The sequence below is a fragment of the Bombus fervidus genome, chromosome 12 (assembly GCF_041682495.2).
Source record: "Bombus fervidus isolate BK054 chromosome 12, iyBomFerv1, whole genome shotgun sequence".
Taxonomy (NCBI): Eukaryota; Metazoa; Arthropoda; class Insecta; order Hymenoptera; family Apidae; genus Bombus; species Bombus fervidus.
Window position 1 is genome coordinate 5,657,278 of NC_091528.1, and position 22,316 is coordinate 5,679,593.

General features: G+C 38.3%; 3 protein-coding genes across 4 annotated transcripts; 1 reads left to right on the forward strand and 2 right to left on the reverse strand.

Moving 5' to 3' along the window:
* The first annotated feature begins 1 nt into the window (after position 1).
* On the forward strand, positions 2 to 6,902 carry Pip4k (phosphatidylinositol 5-phosphate 4-kinase). Of its 2 annotated transcripts, XM_072013903.1 has the most exons (9): positions 2 to 337; positions 1,169 to 1,266; positions 1,713 to 1,823; positions 2,653 to 2,841; positions 3,342 to 3,480; positions 3,572 to 3,871; positions 3,945 to 4,120; positions 4,197 to 4,339; positions 4,404 to 6,902. In XM_072013903.1, the coding sequence occupies exons 1-9, from the start codon at positions 200 to 202 to the stop codon at positions 4,589 to 4,591; spliced, it is 1,482 nt and encodes a 493-aa protein (XP_071870004.1). In that variant the 5' UTR covers positions 2 to 199; the 3' UTR covers positions 4,592 to 6,902. The 2 variants fall into 2 exon arrangements, with proteins under 2 accessions (XP_071870004.1, XP_071870005.1); XM_072013904.1 differs by lacking the exon at positions 2,653 to 2,841 and having other exon boundaries at positions 4 to 337.
* Positions 6,890 to 11,394, reverse strand: LOC139992730 (kinesin-like protein KIF23). The gene is made up of 15 exons (XM_072013882.1): positions 11,048 to 11,394; positions 10,299 to 10,868; positions 10,043 to 10,213; positions 9,775 to 9,973; positions 9,575 to 9,713; positions 9,313 to 9,512; positions 9,130 to 9,234; positions 8,962 to 9,047; positions 8,698 to 8,828; positions 8,517 to 8,620; positions 8,355 to 8,459; positions 8,123 to 8,269; positions 7,787 to 8,056; positions 7,474 to 7,713; positions 6,890 to 7,402 (listed from the first exon to the last, which is right to left on the reverse strand). Exons 1-15 carry the CDS (start codon positions 11,056 to 11,058, stop codon positions 7,217 to 7,219), a joined length of 2,664 nt encoding a protein of 887 aa, XP_071869983.1. The 5' UTR covers positions 11,059 to 11,394; the 3' UTR covers positions 6,890 to 7,216.
* A 689-nt stretch (positions 11,395 to 12,083) lies between these two features.
* On the reverse strand, positions 12,084 to 12,880 carry LOC139992752 (uncharacterized). Its single transcript, XM_072013926.1, has 2 exons — positions 12,732 to 12,880; positions 12,084 to 12,476 (listed from the first exon to the last, which is right to left on the reverse strand). The coding sequence occupies exons 1-2, from the start codon at positions 12,792 to 12,794 to the stop codon at positions 12,123 to 12,125; spliced, it is 417 nt and encodes a 138-aa protein (XP_071870027.1). The 5' UTR covers positions 12,795 to 12,880; the 3' UTR covers positions 12,084 to 12,122.
* Positions 12,881 to 22,316: the final 9,436 nt, after the last annotated feature.

Here is a 22,316-nt window from a genome sequence, read left to right on the forward strand (position 1 = left end):
AATCAACCGCGGTAGAGTACACTTGGAACCTCTCCGCGAATATTGTATCGAGCTTGCGACTTTTTTCCGCGTTTAGTGTTGCCGTATCAGGCATTTCGCAATGACAGCAGTGTAAGGAGTTTGTTTTAAACTCTTCGTTGAGTGTATAAACGGGGGTGTTTATTAGAAATATTCAATAGGAAGCACCAGCACGAGAAACATGTCTAGTGCACCACAAATGTCCAGTGGGCTTAGCAAGCTCAAAAAGAAACATTTTCGAGTTAAACATCAAAAGGTTAAGCTGTTCCGTGCGAACGAACCTCTTCTTAGTGTTTTTATGTGGGGTGTCAATCACACGGTGAGTATTAACATAACTGCGTGACAGCGTCGTACGTCATCGAAATGCCATTTTCTTCTTTCACTCTCTTCAAGCTGGATAGAATCGGAAATTTATGAAAAACGCTGCGTTATTCTACGTCACGTTTTACATTAATGTAATTTTCTCCTATAATATTCTTGGAAGTTAAGAAAATATGTATTTAAAACGCATGCTGCGCTATTTTTCTATTGTACTATATATTTGCAAAGTGTTGTCGGGTTTTATATTTGCGTTTATAAGATTTTATGAAAATTTTTTATTAGTAATCAGGAGTAATGAAGGATTTATATCACTATAGTAAAGTTTTTGATACAACACTGTAATTTTATCTAAATTTAAAATCATGTTATGTTTCCTATAGTTACCGCATGTTTATTTGTATATGAAATAAAAATTTAGTTTATTAAGAAGTATTATACATTTGAAACAGCTGAAGCTTAAAAAATTAATTAATTATATAATTAAATCGGTTTTTTTCCATTTTAATATGTAGTTGTTCTTTTAGTTCAATAAATAGTAGTATAAATGTACAATTATAATTGTTTGCATATATACAATTATACAATATATACAATTATTTCCACATTCACATTTGTGGATGATGACATCTATGTACACAAATATATAATCCCAATATGTAAAAATTATGTGATAAATTTGTGCAATAAATATATAAATACATATCTTGATGTAATTTGTATTTTTTGTATATAATCTTTTATAGTAACTTTTGCAGTAGTATTTATAATAACAACTTATTTAGGAAATTATGTTTACATAAATGTTACATGTAACATACACGTATTACAGATAAATGAGCTTAGTCATGTTAATATACCAGTAGTGCTCCTGCCAGACGATTTCAGAGCTTATAGCAAGTTAAAAGTGGATAACCATCTTTTTAACAAGTAAGTTGTATTACATTATATGCCAAAATATGTGTTAATTCAATATTAAAGGAAATGACAAACGTTAAAGGAAAAATTTTAAACTTAAACGTAGTTAATAGTGAGTTGAGTCATAAGGGTAATGCTCTGTTTGATACTAGGAAGAATTTATTAATGTAAATGTAAAGCAAGTAACTCTCTGAGGTGGCCCATTCTAAATATATCGCTAAATACTGAATTGCTAGGTTGGTCACTGCTTTTAATAATAGAATCAATGAAGGTCCTCCTGATCTGAAATTATAGTTAATGATAAAGATATTCATAGCTTTATTCCTTAACTTAAAAAATGTTTGTATTCTTAGTAAATATATGTGGAACCTATATATATGAAATCTGTATGTTATATATGTTAAAAATTTATACTTTTCAAGTAGAAAGTTACTCATATATTCAACTTCTTGTTTTAGGGAAAATATGCCCTCGCACTTTAAGTTTAAAGAATATTGTCCGTTGGTATTCAGAAATTTACGGGAAAGATTTGGTATAGACGATTTGGACTATAAGGAATCAATGACAAGGTAAAATTTATTTTATAAATCATATTTCTCAAATACATTAAGTTCATTTCAGAAAATAATTGAAAAATATTATTAAAGTAATTATAATATACAGTACTTGTTTAAGATGTACTATATGAATAAGAAATAAAGCATAATTTATTTCTTTTTTAATTTTAGTCTTAGTTTATTGCACTGCATGTCAAAGATATGTTTTATTCTGTGACTGCTTTCTGCATATGTTATTATAACTGTAATACACATATAAAGTATCTGTATGTATTATTATAACTTGGTAAATATTTCTTTACTTATTTTCCTATACAACACATTCACTTATTTATAGAGTATTGCAGATTTAGGGGCTTTACTTGATACAACCTTGAAGGAAGATAATCTACCCAGTAACTCATACGCAAATCATTGTAATTAAAAGTTTTATCATGATATTTGAAATTAATTTTGTATTGAAATATCATAAGAAACATATTTTGTTACAATATTACATTTTGTAGAAATAATTATATAATTTTGAGATACATCTATCATATTATATCAAATATAAATTTAAAGAAATAAGGAAAAGAAATATTTTTAATTTCAGCATAAATTCAACTATAGGGAAAAAGAAAGAGAATGCATTAACAAGCAACGTAATGTTATTGTTACTAACATATTTCAGTATATAAAATTTAGTGTATTATATTGCAGTTACATAAATATGTATAACTATACATGGAAACAATAAATTTCCTTCATTTCTTTACAAACAGAAAGTATTACTTTTCATTTTCATGTAATACATAAGGATTGTTGATAGTAAATTGTAATACAAGAATTTTGATGCTAGATGTCGGGCATTTAATCCTTCCCTATCAGAGAGGCATTGGAATTTGGCTAGGAATGGGAAGACTCATAAATTGGTTCAGCATTGTGCTACTGCTCCTTCAATAACTTTTTCTCCTTCTCCTGTTCTTTCGCAAATTCCAGTCCTAAATAAACCACTACGTTCCTACAGTTTTAAACCAAAGCGTCTGAGGTTAGCCAGACTTGATTTTTCACTTTGTGCGTGTTGCTTGTGGCTAACACGTTTTTATGAGATTTTCATTAAATATAAGGAATCAGCTCGAAGGAACACAGTTGATTGTATACAATTCTTTTATAGTATTATATTCCGTACTTAGACTATATGTTCATAATTAAATGTTTGTAGAACATTAGAAGAATCAGAGTTAGTGTTAAAGCATGAACTTATCTTTATTTAGTTTAGTTTATGTATTTATTGGATATATTATATTTATGTGTATATTGATCATTTTAGTTGTAATAATATAGTATGTGAATAACAGTATCATTATTGGTTAGTTATTATGCTTAATAACCATTGTTTTCTTTAAATGCATGTTAATATATGTGGTAGAGGTATACTAATAGTGTTTCAGAAATTCAGAGAAAGAAAAACGTTTTTATTGCTGGAAATAAATAATTTACTATACCATTATGCTAAACTAATATTAATATTGTTTTTATCATTTCCAGATCACAACCAATATTAGAGGACTCATCTGGAAAAAGTGGTGCAAAATTTTACCAGTCTTATGATAAACTGTTTATTATCAAAACCCTCACAAAGGAAGAGGTAGAAAGGATGTATTCGTTTCTAAAACACTATCATCCAGTATGTAGAATTGTTATTTATACATATAAACTATTATATATGTTTCCTTTTTCTTAAATAAAACTAACAATTTTCCTTTTGTATATATTAGTATATTGTGGAAAGGCACGGAAAAACTTTGTTACCCCAATATCTTGGCATGTATCGTTTGACAGTAGATGGAGTTGAACATTATGTCGTTGCTATAAGAAATGTATTTTCAAATCATTTAACTACTCATAAAAAATTCGATCTAAAAGGCTCGACAGTAGATCGTGAAGCATCTGACAAAGAAAAGGAAAAAGATTTGCCTACTTATAAAGATAATGATTTTGTTAAAGAGGGAACGAAAATTTATATCGGCGAAGAGGCAAAAGCTAAACTTATAGAGACGTTAACCGCTGATGTCGACGTGAGTTCATTTCTTATTTATTGCATTTACGTAACTGTACATTTTATATTCATTGAGAAATTGATTATTATAGTTTTTAACAAAATTGCATTTGATGGATTATTCTCTATTACTTGGATTGCACGATTGTGCGCGTGCCGAACAAGAAAACAGAGAACGTGCAGAAAGAGAGGAGGAGGAGGATAATCATGAAGAAGAAGATGATAGCGAATCTGGAAGTGGGCTTGATTCACGAGGCCCAATGGGAGAGTATGCATTTTTACGATATAGTGAAATATTTCATAGAATTTTACTTTCGAAATTTGTAACGTAACATTTTTATTAGCCGTCTATGGAGTTGGAGCGGTGTTGCAGGTATGGCAACGCCTCCTGAATCACCACATGCCACGTTGTTGCGCGACACGAGTTTACAATATGAAGATGCCATAATTCCTGAATTAGACATTTATGCGATTCCTAGTAAAGAAGGTAATATTGCTTACAATTAACACATAAATATTTAAATTAACATCCAAATTTTGTTTTATTTCAGGTGCACCTACAAAAGAAATTTATTTTTTAGCCATAATCGATGTGCTAACTCATTATGGTGTGCGTAAGCAGGCAGCAAAGGCAGCTAAAACAGTGAAGTATGGTGCTAATGTCGATGGTATATCCACCTGTGATCCGGAACAATACGGCAAGCGATTTATAGAGTTCATGAGCAAAGCTATAGAATAAGCTCGTTGTTCGTTGTTGTTAAGCTTGTAAATTTGGATCGCTTGTTCGAAAGTCGTGATGACACTATCGTTTTTTACTGCGTTTATGTTAAGTGCGTCGAACATTCGTTCCTCGCACTTTGATGTTTGACCATAAAGATCTTTATTTGGTATGTACTGTTATTTGGTCAGTACCGTTGATTACATATTTCAGTATTCCTTATAACATTTACAATGGAGTTAGAAGCATAACACAATTTCGTGGATTACAAACTCTTAGAAGATCTGTCAACAAATTTTTTCCAGGGAATATTTTAGTAATTTTTATAACCAGTGACATATTTTCTCAGTATTTAATTACAATTTTTCTATAAAGACAATTGTCAAATACTGTAGTTTTCTTGTGTTCTTTATTTTTCTTTCATTTTATGTATATTTCCAAAACGTGAGATTTACATTAGTTTTTCGTACATTATGTGTACAATCAGGAACACATAAAAATTCTGTTAGGAAAGTTTATTGTAGATTATTTTTGTTTTATGAGGTAATACTCAATATTATACTCAAAGGAATAGTTTTTACGCATATTTGTTTAATGTCTATTATTTCGTTGTATGAATTATTGATATATAAATAATGCTAACAGAAGTGTGTATTGTATATTGTTTTTGGTACACATAATGTGCTATAAAAGCTGCGTTAATTACCGTCATTTGACAGTAAATGATATGTAATATTAGTTTATTGGAAAATATTAAAATTAATGTTGATGTTAGATATGATAATCAGAATTATAGGGACACGATTAAGTGTTTCACGAAGGAAGCCTACATTTATCATAAAGAGTCTCTCAATTTCGTCAAGACGAATTATAATGCTTCTGATCTAGTGTCTGTGGTGTTGTCTGGAATGTTTAAATATTCGAGGTATAACGTAATGGCTTTTACAGCGAGAACTTTCGTTTTTGGTAGGTCTAAAAAAAGAGGAGAGAAGTAATATATTATATGCGCAGAAGGTACTATAGTGTAAGAGCTTGAAACTTTAAAAAAATTATTAGTAAATGTTAAAGTCTGTAAATGTCACCTCTTTGATTATTTCAGTTACCGCGAATTGGTGTTAAGACCATCGATTCGTTTAGTTTGTGAAGTTACATTTACAGGGAACAAGAAGAACTGTGCGTATTATGCGCGATATATGTCTCCTTTAATTTGTAAAGTGCTCAAACTTAGCCGATGATTCCATTAGAGAAATTAAGTAAAGAAATATGAAATATATTTTTTTGGCGCATTGCGAATGGAATGCTAATTTATAATATTCATAAAGAAAACTATTTAATCAAAGTATGTTTGTTTTATTTTCTCTTTTATGTAAAAATTATCTAGAATCAATTTGCTGAAAATGTGTTCAGTTTTGAACAGCATATGAAGTGATACGTTCCTTTGTAGCATTCGATTCATAATGCGTCAAGCTTCGGCGTAATTAGTAGCACAAGATCTCGCTTAATATTTTTAATGAAAGATAATTTAATGCAGCTTCAGTTTTTTATTCGATAAACTTTATATTAAAAAATTGCTTCTTATTAATTATATTTTAAGACCGTATATCATTACATCATGCAAAAACAAAAAGGAGAATGTATCGTTGCATGATACACTACCTTTAAATAATCTATTGTAATAATCAATTTTTTATAATTTGTTAAAACTGATCATAATATAACGACTAATTACTTTACTAATTAAGGTATTCATCTAGTCTTGATACTTTATATGATTTTATACATTGCCAGTACATTGGAAAAGCCACAAAAGTAAATGAGAATGCATATTGCCAACAAAGGTGTATTATAAAAAAACAGTTATTACAGTTATAAAAATACGCTCAATTTCTGTAATGTTATAGATTCTGTAAGAGAAAATATAAATTGTTTTGTCAACTACGATTTACTGTTACATAGTAACAATCTTTCAAACGTATATTTCTTTTTTTCTATTATTATATATTCATTGATATTACAAATCTCGAAAGAGTTTAAAGTTTATATGCAACAACTTTAGTCTATTATAGACTTTGAAACATATAGATTTATAAACGGTTTGCTTAATTAAATTGCAAGAAAAATTTTGTTTATTTTTCAATTTAGATTTTCGCAATTCGCACCATGTAGAAACGATGTATATATTCACTATTTTACTGTTGGCAGTATATATCCAGGCTTCTGTTATCCTAACATTTGTATTATTCACAGAGTCTGTATTGTATAAGCCACGGGAAATAAATGGACATTTAACACAATAAGGAATTATAAATAAAAAAAATATTAGGAAAGAGAATGTTGAATTTTATTTTATAATACGCTCTAGATAATAAAAGATATTTGTTGTAATAATATGATTACATAGTTTAAACTAAAAACAATTATTTTTTATGTATAAAGTAAATTACTAACGAATGATAGATACTTTATCATCAAATGAAACAAAAATATACTAGGTAATTATATACTTAAAATTAATTTGTACTTTAGTTATTGCATCCAAAATTGAAGAAAATTTAATTTCTTCGCGTCTTTGGTTTTTATATTAGTTATGGCGTCTATCATGTTTCAAGATTAAACTAATAACACGTCAAAAACTTCCTTAATAAATTATATACGGAGTTTCTTTGAGTTATTTTGTTCTGAACCACAGTAATCTTTTTGAGAAGTGAAATTCTCTGCTGGGCTCAAATAACCGCTGCGTTTCCTTCTTGAAATAGGTGAAACTTGTTTTAAATGCTCCATATCATTAAATACTACTTGTGCACCTCCTCCACTAGTCGGTAATATGTCTCCCTATCATCCAAGAATTGTATCATTATTCTATCTAAATATATCTATATTTTGAAAACATTAATAATACAAACTTTGTATAATTTAGTTTCAAGTTCACCGTCTGTGTCTTGTTCTTGAGCAACAAGACAGTATCTGGATGCTTTATTTGTTACATCTTTCGGATCTATCAGTTGCTTGACGCTTATTCGTTTATTTCGAATTACTGGTTGAAGGATAGTACCAACCGGAACTAATCCAGGAGGTCGATGATCAAGCCATCTATCTGCACTTTGTGACCGTCTATAGCGCGGATTCACTACTGGAATTCTATCCTACAAATGATTAAAGATAATATAATTTTATTTTTAATATATAACTTAAAATCATAACAGTTATTGTATTTACTTTTCTACTTGGTCGGGTATCATTGCAATCTTCAAATTTAATCGTAGGAACAGTTTTTGTAGTAGTTTTTGGTGTAGTTGTAATAAGTATAGATTCCGAGACAGTGCTCGGAACAGTTGTAGTAATTTTCGATTTTATCGGCATTTCAATATCGTTCTGTACTTGAATTGTTTCTTTGGATTCTGATCTATCATTTTTACTCATCTCATCATCGTTTATTAATATTTGTTTCACTAATTTCAGTTTATCTTCTTTTTCTTTCATTTGATTCTAAAGAAATGAGAGATTTAGATAAATTAGTAATTATATAAAGTATGTACAATTAATACAATATACCTGAAGAAGTTCACGTTGCCGACGAAGTTTGCTTTCTAGTTCTTTACTCATTTTATCAGTTTCTGCTTGAATTTTACTATTATATTTTTCTTTTACCCTCTGCTTGTCTATTGCACGTTGATTCAGTAACATACTCTTGTTCTGTAACTGCAAAGGTTTTGTTTGATTGTTAGAAGAATGTTTTATTTGACAAAAAGAAATGCAGATAGATTAATATAAAATAAAGAGTTACATCTTGTTTCATATGCCTGATTATATCGTTTGCATTATTTAATCTGGATAGTAGAGTATCAATTTGACCTTCTGTTTTACAGATATGAGCTTCCAAAGCAGAGATCTGAAAAAATTTTATAGCAATAATTATAACAGTTAAATCTTCAGCATAAAGACTTACCTTTTTTTGCTGTTGATCGTTCGATGCTTTCAATGTAGAGTTTTCAATTTTTAAAGATACATTTTCCCGTTCGATTTTTATTATCATGTTTCTAAAATTCGTTTCTAAAAAAAATGAACAAATTTGATATAAATTTTCGGAAAATATGTTTTTCAATCAATTTAAAATGTTTAAAAATTACGTTTCTGTTTCAGGTCTTCTTGTAAAATATTCCGCTTCTGAATACGCAATTCTAAGAAACGTGTAAGTGTAGTAATTATTTCGTCATTATGTGGATTTGTTATTTCCATTTTTGGGAATGGTCCTCCAAGACTGGAAAAAAATGTATCACATAACAAAATAATTTCTTTATTATTAATGATTAATCTAATCATTAATTTAATAATTTATTTTTACTGATTAATTATTACTAGTGTTTGATTTAGTCATTAATTTAATAATTTACCTATATACTAAACCCAAATCAACTTCCAAATCAGCAGCAGCTGGATTACCAGCATTTTCTAATCTGTTTCTTGCTTCTTTAAATATCTATCAAAAAGTAATATCAATAATTAAATATGTACAAAAAATTATTTTAATATATTACTATATATATGTATTTTTTCCTTACTTTATTAGCTTGTCTTCTACCAGGTATGTATCCTAAATCTAATTTTGAAGTTGTGGAATTTGTAATTTGTACTTCTTGACTAACTTCAGCAAACTTTAAGACATGCTATATAGAAAAAGAAAAATTGTATTATATCCAATTTATATTCTAAATATTACTTGTCTCCAAAACATAAATACTTACAATAGTTTCATCATAATCGTTAATACTGGGATTCACACAAGTGATCATTCTAACATTTCCCTCGCCATCGAAGTAATTCTTAAACAACTGTGTTATTTTAGAATCTCTATAGGGGACTATTTTATTTGTACCTTGAGTTTGATTTTCGCGTAGTATTTCCAAGCAAGTGCGTAATGTCATCAACGAATTATTTATATTTCCTATTTTAACAAATATAAGTCACATAAATATAAAAGAACAATGATATATTTTGATAAATTACCTGCTTCTCTAAGTCTTTGTCCAGTGTTTTTTGAACGGTTTGTACGCTCACTTCCTGCTAAATCTACTAAAGACAACTGACTAACACAAATCACTCGTTTATTTTGGACAATTTGTTCACCCTCCTTATCTAATGGTGCCTGGTAAGATATTAACATTGTAGACATAATACAGTTATACAGTATAATTAGATCACTTTACCTGGACAAGTCTTATAGTGAAAACACTGTGAGATCTGCTTGATTCTGTATTAAGATTAGTATGTGCAATATGTCTTTTACTTTGTCCACGTTGGAATATTTCAAATGCTTCTTCTGAACTCTTTACTTCTACTTCTGTACATCCATGAACATACATATTTCTATTTCCATCTTCACGAATAATTTTATTTTGCAAAGTTCTAAATTGTTTTAGAATTTTTTAATAAATTCCATAAAATGTTGATTACATTTTTAAAATGTATACTCACTTAGTTTTTCCATCATTTTCTTCCAATAAATCATATACATTATTATTATAGACTTCTATGTATGTTACAAAAACTGAATATGCATTATCTTCATCAACATCTAATATTTCTGATTCATTACTTGAATTTAAGACATTTTCATTGTTATCGTTATTACCATCTCCTTTAAATCTTTGAATAATATATAAAACATTACAATTTTACATAAACATGGTAGAAAATATCTAATCTCAAAAAATTTAAAACAAAACCTTACTGTCTAAAAGCTTTTCCATTGTAAGAAGTAACAAGTTTTTGAAGTTCATTCTGCCTATCCAATAGCGCATCAACTTCACTTTGTATATCAAAGCCATTTAGTTTATCAGGTTTAAAGACAAATTTTTTTGTTTGATAGTTTGCTATGCTATTAAAAATAACATTTAAACTACGAGGCATGATGCCTGCATCATGCAGATTACCAGACATAGTGTAAGTTTTTCCACTTCCAGTTACTCCATATGTGAAGAGTAAACTATTTTTACCATTAATAAGATTTCGAACAAGTGGCAATGCTACTACATAAAATACTTCTCCTTGAGAAGAATTTGGACCAAAAATGTGACTAAAAGACGTTTGAATAGCTTTATTTACATTACGACCATTTGTTACTGATTCTGAAGGTGTAATAACGAAGCTTTTGTTAGAAATAATTTTTATACAAGATTCATCATTGGGATGAACCATTGGCCTTATGCGACAAAAGACTTTAACAGGTTCCTTAATTGCATCATTATCACATTTCGGTCGGTTTCCGTGCTTTCGTATTGCAACAAGTGGTTTTGCATTCCTAGTGAAAGTGAATAAGAATTACTGATTAGACGTTACTATTATTTATTGCAAATAGGTAGTTTAATTTATAAAAAAATATAATAATATAGAAAAATATAATAATATTATATAATAATATGGAAAGTTGTAAAATAAATATCTTTATTATCATAAAAATAAAATAAAATATAAACTTACACAGATTTCATGGTAGAACCAATTATCAAGTACAACAGTAATAAAAATTATCTCACACAATTGTTTAAGAAACTTATGTAGATAGGTTATCTCTATTATTTTCTATTTGTTATAAAAGTCGTTATATTTCATAATTTAAAAATTCGAACATCTATGAACTGAAGTAAGCCTTTAGATCACTTATGGCGAGTTTCTATTTCACGAAAGAAACGTTGAAAATTACGTTAGGAGCAGAGAGGATACTCTCTGAAGATGTAAACCTTTTATGAATTGTCCGTAGCACTACCATATAAACAGGTCTCGACACTCACGTACCGAAGTTTAGAGCAAATTATCTGAAAACGGAGTTGTGAAAAGTCAACATAGAAGGGAACAAGTTTTTCGTTCTGCGCATGCGTGACGTGCTATGAATGTCAGACGAAGACAGATAAGTGTTGTTTTTCATGTTGATTTCTTACGTCTAGTCACAATCTCCGGACGGTTTCCCGTAATAAATGTTGAGACTTGTTTGTATGATCGTGGTTCATATGCGAAATAAAAATACATACAAGACGCACCACTTGCGAGACGCTTACAACATTTTGAGTTACATGATTGAACAGATATAGTTTCCCACCTCACAAAAAGACGTTGATGAAAACACATTTCTGGCACCTAGAATATGAGCACCAGGCGCTTCGAGAAAAAGACACATTTAGATCATATTATGTATCACAGAAGACACTTTAAAAAAGAACTTTTCAAAATAAACATTCAGAATCACAATCATACTAGAACTTCACCTTAAACGTTAATGTCATGCAAGGTTCGCGACCCCAATCGAACATTTACAATTTAACTGATCGCCAAATGGTTAAGAGGTCGCAACAGATTTCTATTTTTGTTTCCCAAATTTTTTGTCGATCGATTTTCCGATAATTGATCGTTCTGTTGATTGTATTAGGATCTTACGAAAGAAAGATTAGAACTTATCCCAAAATTTAATTAAGTGGGCTATTATATCTTTTATAACTAAAATTATATCAAGCAAAAGACATTTTTAATTAAAATTGATTTATTGTTATGTACATTTATACTATTTCTTTGCTTGAATATCTTCTCTTAGATGTGTACCATCACAGAATGGCCGATTTGATGTTTGTTTGCAATTACACAGCCAATAATCTTTGGTTTCATCAACTATAAAACGTATAGGCTTCTGTTTGATTTGAAGAAATTGATTCCTATGGGTGCCATCGCAGAATGGTTGTTTATTACTTTTACCACATAAGCACCATACATATATTTTACCAGCTATGCACTTATATTTAAAAGGTTTATTATCATATATAGCACCATTAATAGTTTGGTGATTTGCACTATAGACCTCTTTCAATGGATTTGAAGGAATCTTCATATCATATTCCACTTTTTTACAATAACATTTAACCTGAAATATAGTTAGCATTCATATAGTAGGAAGAAGACAGCTTGGAATTGCATTAAAACATTAATAACCTCTATTCAACAACTTTTCTTTTTTGTTCTCGATATAATTTAATAACTTATTTTATTGTAAAGGATAGTAATTCTAAAATAGGTTAAGAGAAGGAGTTAGGTTATTATAACTCTAACAAATAAAAATATAAAAACTATATTACGATATTTAAAATTTCATTGCAATTTTCATTCACTTTTAACTTACATTTTGGTATTTTAAAATATTTGAATGAACGAAGAATGAAATTTTCTTTAAAGTCAAATGCATGATTAAAACTCAGTATTATTCGATACACTGTATTTCTGTCTTTGTCAATTCTCATAGATGTCAGTGCAACCTGCTCGTACCCGGCTAGAGGCCTCTGCAATAGTCGTTTGCGCATGGCAGTTGTGTATAACTTCAGAGTGAGAACAGATCAAATTGAAGTGGAAGATTGCACCAAAGAAGAGAGCAGAGAGAGATTGATAAAAATATGGAAAAACCAACGTTTCCCCACTTTTTACCGTAAGGAACATCTTGACCCGAAGGTGTTTTATACCACTTAACGGTCAAATCGAAATGCTTAGTTCTACGACAGTTCCTTATGATTATTACGGTCCATCTACTTATATTGATGTAGTGAGTGACCGCCTCGACCGAGGGATGGATTCCGGGCTACGCAGAGTCACCGGACGAAACAAATAATATCGAAAATATTTCAGGTTATATTTTTAGCTGTCTCACGCTGTATATAATATTTCATTATACATGTCGGAGATGAAAGGACACCGGAGCCTTTCTTTCGGAATGTTTGGGAAAGTCCCCAATACTTTAGTCCAGACTATTTATTATAGCCGTACTTTCACAATAAAACTGAGAAATAGTTGTTTATGAGTTGACAATTATGATTATCCGAGATTTATGACAGTGGGCTTGGGCTCGAAGTAACATAACGGGTCACTGAACATAGCCACGGTCACGGGAGGGACGTGTACCTAACAGAGGTATAAAGTAATTAAATAACTGTCCTTAAAAACAGAGATTGACCTGAGGGATACAGAGAGATACGGAGAGGAGTATATAAGGGTAGTTCCATTTGGACTGTCTCTAAATCCGATAAGATTGACTAGTCCAGTGAATACGTATATCGAGTTCCTAATCCCGTTGACCGGTAGCTTTTTCTTTTTTTTTTTTTTTTATCGTGGGGGAAATCCTCATGGACACTCGGCGCTGCGTAGCAACGACCGTGTAGTGTCGGACTCTTACCGACTAAAACCCCACGGTGGTCATCCCGACGTTCAGAGGTGCACCCGGGGTCTCTTGCGAATCACTACCGAGTGCAACCTCGTCGTCTATCTCCCTGCCGTTGTAGTTGTCTAGGGAGGCGTCCCGGCTTGAGTTGGAAAGCTAGGGGGAACCACTCCTCCTAGCGCCACGTCCCCTAGTCTGACATACCCGGGGCAGCGACGGTGGCGCCGCGCCCCTGCGTCGTACGGAGCCCCGGCGACGTTGATGCGACGATCTACTGGGATCGGCTCTTCTCTTCCGGTCTCTTTCTGCCCGCTCCTTTCTCTACATAACCTCCTCGCAGTAGGTGCGGACAGCGTTAAACTCCCGGGGCCCTCGGAGCATGGCCTCAACGACCGCTTCCGGAGCCAACCTCTCGCCGATGTCGAGCTGCAGGACGCGCCGCAGTTCCGCCCACGCTGGACAGAACTCCAGGGTGTGCTGCGCCGTGTCCTCCTCTTCCCCGCAGTGGTGACAGGTGGACGTCACCTCCCGCCCGATCTTCAGCAGGTACTCACTGAAGACCCCGTGTCCGGTGAGCATCTGTGTCGTCCTGAAGGTGAGCGGAACCCCGCCTTGATCTCTCCAAGCCTCCCAATTGGGAAGCACGGCGCGGACGGCTCGGTGTGGCCGCCTGGCGTCCTCCTCCATCAGCTGGGAGCGCCACCGCTCCCAGATCTCCAGCTTTGCCTCTTCCCGGACGTTCGAGGCCGAGAGGCCGTCCGGCGACAGCGCCGCCGTCGAAGGCGGTGCCCTCAGGTGTTCATACACCTGACAGAGCTCAAGGGCCCGCAGCTCAAACGGGGGGGACGCCGCCAGCACTGTCGCCGACTCGTAGGATATTGTTCGATATCCTCTGGCTATTCGGATAGCGGTCGTCCTTTGCAGTCTCCTCACCAGGGTACGACTGCGACGGTTGGCCATCAGATCTTGGGCTCACACCGGTGCCCCATAGAGGACCCGGGACCGGATCACTCCCTCGTAGAGTCGGCGGACTCCCGACCCTGCTCCGCCAATATTCGGAAGAAGGCCGCACAAGGCGTTGGCTGCGGCCGTCACCCTCGGGACCAGGAGCTCGAAATGTGGTCCGAACGTCCACCGACTGTCGATGGTGAGGTCCAGGTACCTCATACGACACTTCACCGGCACCGCTTCGCCATTTATGGCCACGGACAAACCATCGGGAGGGGATCCTCTGCGGCGGCGGTCGAAGAACCACAGGGCCTCCGACTTGGCCGGCGACACGCTCAATCCCAGTCGCTGAATAGCGTGCACCGCGCATGCCACAGCGTCTTCCGTGAGAATCACGGTCTCACTCTACCACCGTCCTCCGGCTAGCACCAAGGTATCGTCGGCGTAACAAACCAAGCCCGTGCCCGGGGGCATCGGGCATCGAAGGACGGAGTCGTAGGCCGTGATCGGTCCTAGCACCGAACCCTGCGGGACGCCGCGCTCCACACGTCTTCTCTCTTCCCCGTTCCTCCCAGTGAAGGTGATCCACCTATCGTTCAGGTAGGCTCCGATGACCTCAACCAGGTACGCCGGCACCTCGAAGTGTCGCAGAGCCTCCATTATCCTCGCCCAGGGGATAGAGTTGAAGGCGTTGCTGACGTCCAGGGAGACCGCTACCGCCGTTCCGTAGCGGGAAACCATGTCCTCCGCCATGCTCCTCACCCGCTTCACAGCATACACCGTGGAGCGACCCCGGCGAAAGCCGTACTGACTGTCGTGCCATCCGGGAACCCGCCCCGAGATATGGGCCTCCAGACGGGCGGCGATCACCCTCTCGAGGAGCTTCCCGATCTCGTCCAGCAGGCATATCGGCCTGTACGCCGACTGCGATTCCGGCGGACGACCCTCCTTTCGCAGCAGGACCAATCTCGCCGTCCGCCACATCCGCGGGTAGATGCCCTCCCTCAGGCATCGGGTAAACAGATGCCGCACGCGAGGGGCCACCACCTCCATCGTCTCCGCCCAGACTGGGCCCGGAACTCCGTTTGGACCCGGTGCCACGTCCCGGGACGCCATCTTCTTAGTCGCCGCGAAAAGCTCCTCCTGAGTGACCTGCAGCTCCTCGCTCCGCTCCGTCGACGTCTTCGCCGCCGTTGCTGTTGACGACGTCTCGCCCCTGCCGGAGGAGAGGGACGATCCCGACCGCCCCGCGTCGCTGTCCTGACGCGGAAACAGCGTCCCGATGACCTTGGCCAGCAGTACCGGATCCATGTTGGCGGTCAGCGGGGGGGCCGCGGGTCGTAACTTCCTCGTTACCACCTTGTACGGCCGCCCCCACGGGTCTGACTCAACCGCCTCGATCAGCTCCTTCCAAGACCGAGCCTTCGCGATCTTGATCTCCCGCTGCAGAGTCCGTCTCGCCTCTCTGTAGACCCCGTAGCAGCGGGAGATCTCCTCGTCGCGCGTCCTTCTACGGCGACGGGCCCTCAGAAATCTTCTGCGTGCCCGCACGCAGCTCGCCCGCAACTCCGCGATCTCCGGCGTCCACCAGTGAACGCAGCGGTTGCGTCCACCGCCCGGGACGGAGCGCGGCATCGAGGCGTCGCACGCCGCGCTCATGTATTCTTGGAGGATCTCCGCCTCCTCGTCGACGCTTCCCAGACTGGTCGTCCCTTGGGCGTCCCAGCTCCACGCCGAGACGATGGCTGCCGCCCGCAACATCTCCCTGTCCCGCTCCTTCAGGCGCCATCTGGGTGGTTGTGATGGGCCGGAGCGGCTCGCGCCACCTCGGGCGACTTGGTTGTTATTTTCGTCCACGTCCTCCGAGATCACCTCCATAAATATGTAGAGGTGATCGGACAAGGTCTCGACTCCCTCGGCCACTCTCCAGTCACGGATCCTCGGGTACAGCTCCGAGGTGGCCCACGTGATGTCGACCACGGAGGACCCCCTCCACGCCACGCAGGTGCTCGCTGTATCCTTGTTTACCAGCAGGAGTCCGAGTCCCGCAGCCCAGTCTGTCAGCCATCTTCCTCTGGTGTTCGTCGCGGAGTTCCCCCACTGCGTCGAGTGAGCATTGAAGTCCCCGAGGACCAGCACCTGGCGGGGAAAGCACCTTTTGACACATTCACCGACATCGTCCAGAAAGTCCCCGAACGCGGCCAGGCCGCTGTTGGGGGAGACGTAGACCGCCACCACCGCTATTCCTGCCCATTCGACCGCGACGTAGCCGCTGCCACGGTCAAGCAGGGCGCCAAAGGCGCCCAGGGTCGGCGTCCAAGTTACGGCCGTCAGTCCGTCCAAATCCCCGATCCAGTTGGGAGCGTCAGGGACGCGATACGGCTCGGCCACTGTCGCGAGGGCGACCTCTCCCTCCCGGATGGTCTGGAGGAGCAGGTCATGCGCCCTTCTCGATCTGCCCAAGTTGCATTGGAGGAAACGGTTAAAATCACTCAATCACCTCCATGGCCTCCTCCCGGCCATCCACCGCTGGATGTTCGACGGTGCTCCCCTCTTGCGTTACCTCCGCGGTCGGTTCGCGGATCGGTGGCTTCCTCTTAGTTCTCGGCGGAGCACATGCCGCCCCGCACATCCTGTGGTTGGCTGGCGCCCCCAGCGACTCGCACAACGGGCACTTGGGCGCGGAGGCGGGACACCCCTTGGCACGATGCCCGCTACCGCCACACCTGTAGCACAGATGCCCGCGATCCACGTTGGACGTGCAGGTTACCCACACGTGCCCCAGCTCCAGGCACTTAAAACACTGCAAGGGTCTCTTCGGGATAGCCGTGACCCTCGCCGTGGACCAGCCCAGAGCTACTTTCCCGTCCCGGGCTAATTTCCGGGCTCCGGCCACTGGGCACCTTACCCATGCAGTCCTAAGGCCGTATCTGGTGGTACGGATCTCTCCGACCTGAACCTCCGCACTGCCGCATCCCGCCGCTGAGGCCAGCGCCTGCCGCAGCTTCTCCTTAGCGACCAAGATGTCTATCCCGGCCACCCTCAACTCCGCCGTCCTGTTCGGGGCCGCTACTCTCACCGCGGCCGGGTCCAGCACCTCGGCCAGACGCGTCGCCAATCGCGACGCCTTTCCTCTGTCTCTGTCGCCGGGGAGCCGGATAATTATACCCCCGGTCATCGATTTCCTCATTCCGAGGGACTCGACGCCGATCTCCGCAAGCGGAACCTTCTGTCGCGCCGTCGCGAGAACATCGGCGTACGATGTCTTAACCCCCTCGTTGATAGTCAACGTCACCGCGGACGTACGCGGTGCGCGGGGGAGCCCGGCCGTTTTCGTCGCCTGCGCCGTTCCTTTCTTAGTCACTAGTGCGGCGCCCGTCTTCCGTGCGCCCGTTAGTCTTGACGAAGGAGCAGCAGGCATTCCCTCTTTTTTCTCCTCCTTCCTTGCGGCCCTTTTCTTCCGCTGCCGTCTTTCCACCACCCTCCATTCGCCACCCTCCTGCTCCCTCGGGAGCATTGTGACTTGGGTGACGCGTGGGACAACGGGTTGGTCCGCCTTGCGCCGAGGTTCGGGGCTGCGCGGTCTTCGGCCCCCGAACCGTTCCTCGATGGCCCTCATGATGGAGGGACCGAGTTCGTCCATCTTTTTCTCTAGGGCGTCCAGACGCGCGCCTTCTTGTTTCCCCTCCCGCGGAGGGTGGCCGGACTCAATAGCCCGACCGTTGCACTGCGGGCACTCGTGGGTGCGAGCGGCCAGCCTCGTTATCTCTTTACGCAAGGCCGCGTTTTCCTCCTCCAACGCGGTCAGCCTTGCTTCCGCGAGCCTGGCGGCTGTGGAGCTACCGCTGTGGACCACCTCAGCCTTCTGCAGGTTAAGCTCCCTCCATGCGGCGGCGACGTAGGTCGCCGCGTCCTTTAGGTCCTTGATGCTTGCTCCCTTCAGGTTCGACGATACCGCCGCCACCCGCAAGATCTTAGACACCTGCCTGGTGAACTCGGCGCTCACGTCGGCCGCTGAGCTCATCCGTATATCCAGCGCCAAATCCACAGAGATTTCCGGGGTCAGCGTCATAATGCGCCTTCTCTTCCCCCCGGAGACAGTCGATCCCAGGGATGATCGCGACGCGAAAGAGGCGACCGAATCCTCGTCATCGGACCTCATCCGCGTTCGTAGCGCCCTTACCGGTGCAAGGCCCGTTACCGCGGCCGGTGCGAGGAAGACGCCGTCCGTTCCGCCCGTGGTTCTCCGCGATGCTCTTGTCATTCTTCTCGGAGGTTCCTTGTGAATCTCCGTACTATTGCATCCCGCCTCGCCAGACGTGAAAACACATTCGGGGGCCTGGCGGTCCACCCCCGAACGGCCGTGGTCGTGAGATGACGACGCAGGTGAGCCCACTTGACTACCCACCGCTGCGCCGGTACTGGGGTATCCCTCCCCTGCACCGTAAACCATTTTTCTTTTGTAGTCGCAATCCATAGTAATATGTAATTTGTTGTCGCCGCGGTCATCAACAAAGTCCGTCCTGGTGCCACTCACTCTTTCGCACCCTGCCCCGGTCAAAGCCGGTGCAGGGTGTCGGAGAGCCCCACAAGAAGGTGAGGTGAGTGGTCTTGACAGGCATGGGCCCACCAACTTCTCCGAAACTCTCCGCATCGGATCGGCAAAATTGACAGGCGCCAGAGGCACCAACCAGCTGCCACCCGACTGTAAGAGAGCATTAGATCTATCGAGGTTTCCCGGGACGTGGTCCTACGGCCCGAAAACCCATGCCCGCCTCATGCTCCCCGTTGACCGGTAGCTGTGCAAACATACTTGCTCGGACGCGCGATAATCCTAAGGAACCGTTAATTGCCTTCATAAGATTTAGCACCTTTTCCTTTACTGTCCAGGCCCTTTATTGCCACAGTACATCACTCAAGTTGAGACACTGCTTAGGGTTATTGCTCATTACGGTAAAGCATGGGATAAGCAACCGTTGGTAAGGAACGGCCAGCATCCGTTACTAGTTTTCTTCATCGATGTCATCATCTCCGATTGTCACTTACTATTAAGTCTTCGGTCAGAACACACTTTAACTTGCTATCCATTCTTCGGTGAAAACTCCGACATATATCACACGCAACATTCGTAGACACTTGTAGTATCCAAAGGTTGCTGGAAATAGTAATATTATAATCGTTAACTCAGTGTTAACATTATTCAAACTATCTCTATTATCTTAACCGAAATAGGGGGTCGATAGATTCGTGGCGTCGATTATCGTATCAAGACAAGAACTTATGACTCTCGTTGTTGCGTTATACAGCGAACGCGTCTCCTTGTTAATTACGGTCAAACCAATACAATAGTTTATAAGCAATATATTATATTAAATTGTAAAATTGAATTTAATGTAAATTGGTACATATTTCCCCAATTTTATTGAATAAATTAATATTTTAAAGGCAATTCAATTGTTTTATCATTCACCTCTAACCCTATCCTCCTCCGATCCTTCTTTCCAGTCACATTCATAAATTACAATAAGGGAACACGGAAAATTTTTCAAAATTTTAGTTAGCTTACATTTTAGATGTAAACAAATAGTGAAACTGTAAAAAAACAAACCAAAAATGTAAATAAACATTAAAAATGCAAATAAACAAGTCAATGTTTGCAAACAAAGCGAAAATTTTAGAAAATCGGAAAAATTTCCAAAAACTTTTGTAAATAAACATTGAAAACGTAAATAAACAATCCGAGAATGTAAATAAACAATCCGAGAATGTAACTAAACAAACCGAGAATATAAATAAACATTGAATACGTAAACAAACAAACCGAGAATGTAAATAAACATTGAAACTGTAAATAAACAAACCGAGAATGTAAACAAACATTGAAACTGTAAATAAACAAACCGAGAATGTAAACAAACAAACCAAGAACGTAAACAAATATTGAAAACGTAAATAAACAAACTGGGAATGTAAATAAACATTGAAAAAGGAAATAAACAATCCGAGAATGTAAACAAACATTGAAAACGCCAATAAACAAACCGAGAATATAAATAAACATGAAAACTGTAAATAAACAAACCGAGAATGTAAACAAACAAACCGGGAATGTAAACAAACATTGAAAACGTAAATAAACAAACCGGAAATGTAAATAAACATTGAAACTGTAAATAAATAAACCGAGAATGTACATAAACATTGAAAACGCAAATAAACAAACCGAGAATATAAATAAACAAACCACGAATGTAAACAAACATTGAAAACGTAAATAAACAAACCGGAAATGTCAATAAACAAACCGGGAATGTAAATAAACATTGCAAAAAAGGAAATGAACAATCCGAGAAAGTAAACAAACATTGAAAACGTAAATAAACAAATCGAGAATGTAAATAAACATTGCAAAACGAAATAAACAATCCGGGAATGTAAACAAACATTGAAAACGTAAATAAACAAATCGGGAATGTAAATAAACATTGAAAAAGGAAATAAACAATCCGAGAATGTAAATAAACAAACCGAGAATATAAATAAACATTGGAACTGTAAATAAACAAACCGGGAATGTAAATAAACATTGAAACTGTAAATAAATAAACCGAGAATGTAAATAAACATTGAAAACGCAAATAAACAAACCGAGAATATAAATAAACAAACCACGAATGTAAACAAACATTGAAAACGTAAATAAATAAACCGGAAATGTCAATAAACAAACCGGGAATGTAAATAAACATTGCAAAAAAGGAAATGAACAATCCGAGAAAGTAAACAAACATTGAAAACGTAAATAAACAAATCGAGAATGTAAATAAACATTGCAAAACGAAATAAACAATCCGGGAATGTAAACAAACATTGAAAACGTAAATAAACAAATCGGGAATGTAAATAAACATTGAAAAAGGAAATAAACAATCCGAGAATGTAAATAAACAAACCGAGAATATAAATAAACATTGGAACTGTAAATAAACAAACCGGGAATGTAAATAAACATTGAAACTGTAAATAAATAAACCGAGAATGTAAATAAACATTGAAACTGTAAATAAACAAACCGAGAATGTAAATAAACAAACCAAGAATGTAAACAAATATTGAAAACGTAAATAAACAAACCGGGAATGTAAACAAACATTGAAAACGTAAATAAACAAACCGGAAATGTAAATAAACATTGAAACTGTAAATAAATAAACCGAGAATGTAAATAAACATTGAAAACGCAAATAAACAAACCGAGAATATAAATAAACAAACCACGAATGTAAACAAACATTGAAAACGTAAATAAACAAACCGGAAATGTCAATAAACAAACCGGGAATGTAAATAAACATTGCAAAAAAGGAAATGAACAATCCGAGAAAGTAAACAAACATTGAAAACGTAAATAAACAAATCGAGAATGTAAATAAACATTGCAAAACGAAATAAACAATCCGGGAATGTAAACAAACATTGAAAACGTAAATAAACAAATCGGGAATGTAAATAAACATTGAAAAAGGAAATAAACAATCCGAGAATGTAAATAAACAAACCGAGAATATAAATAAACATTGGAACTGTAAATAAACAAACCGGGAATGTAAA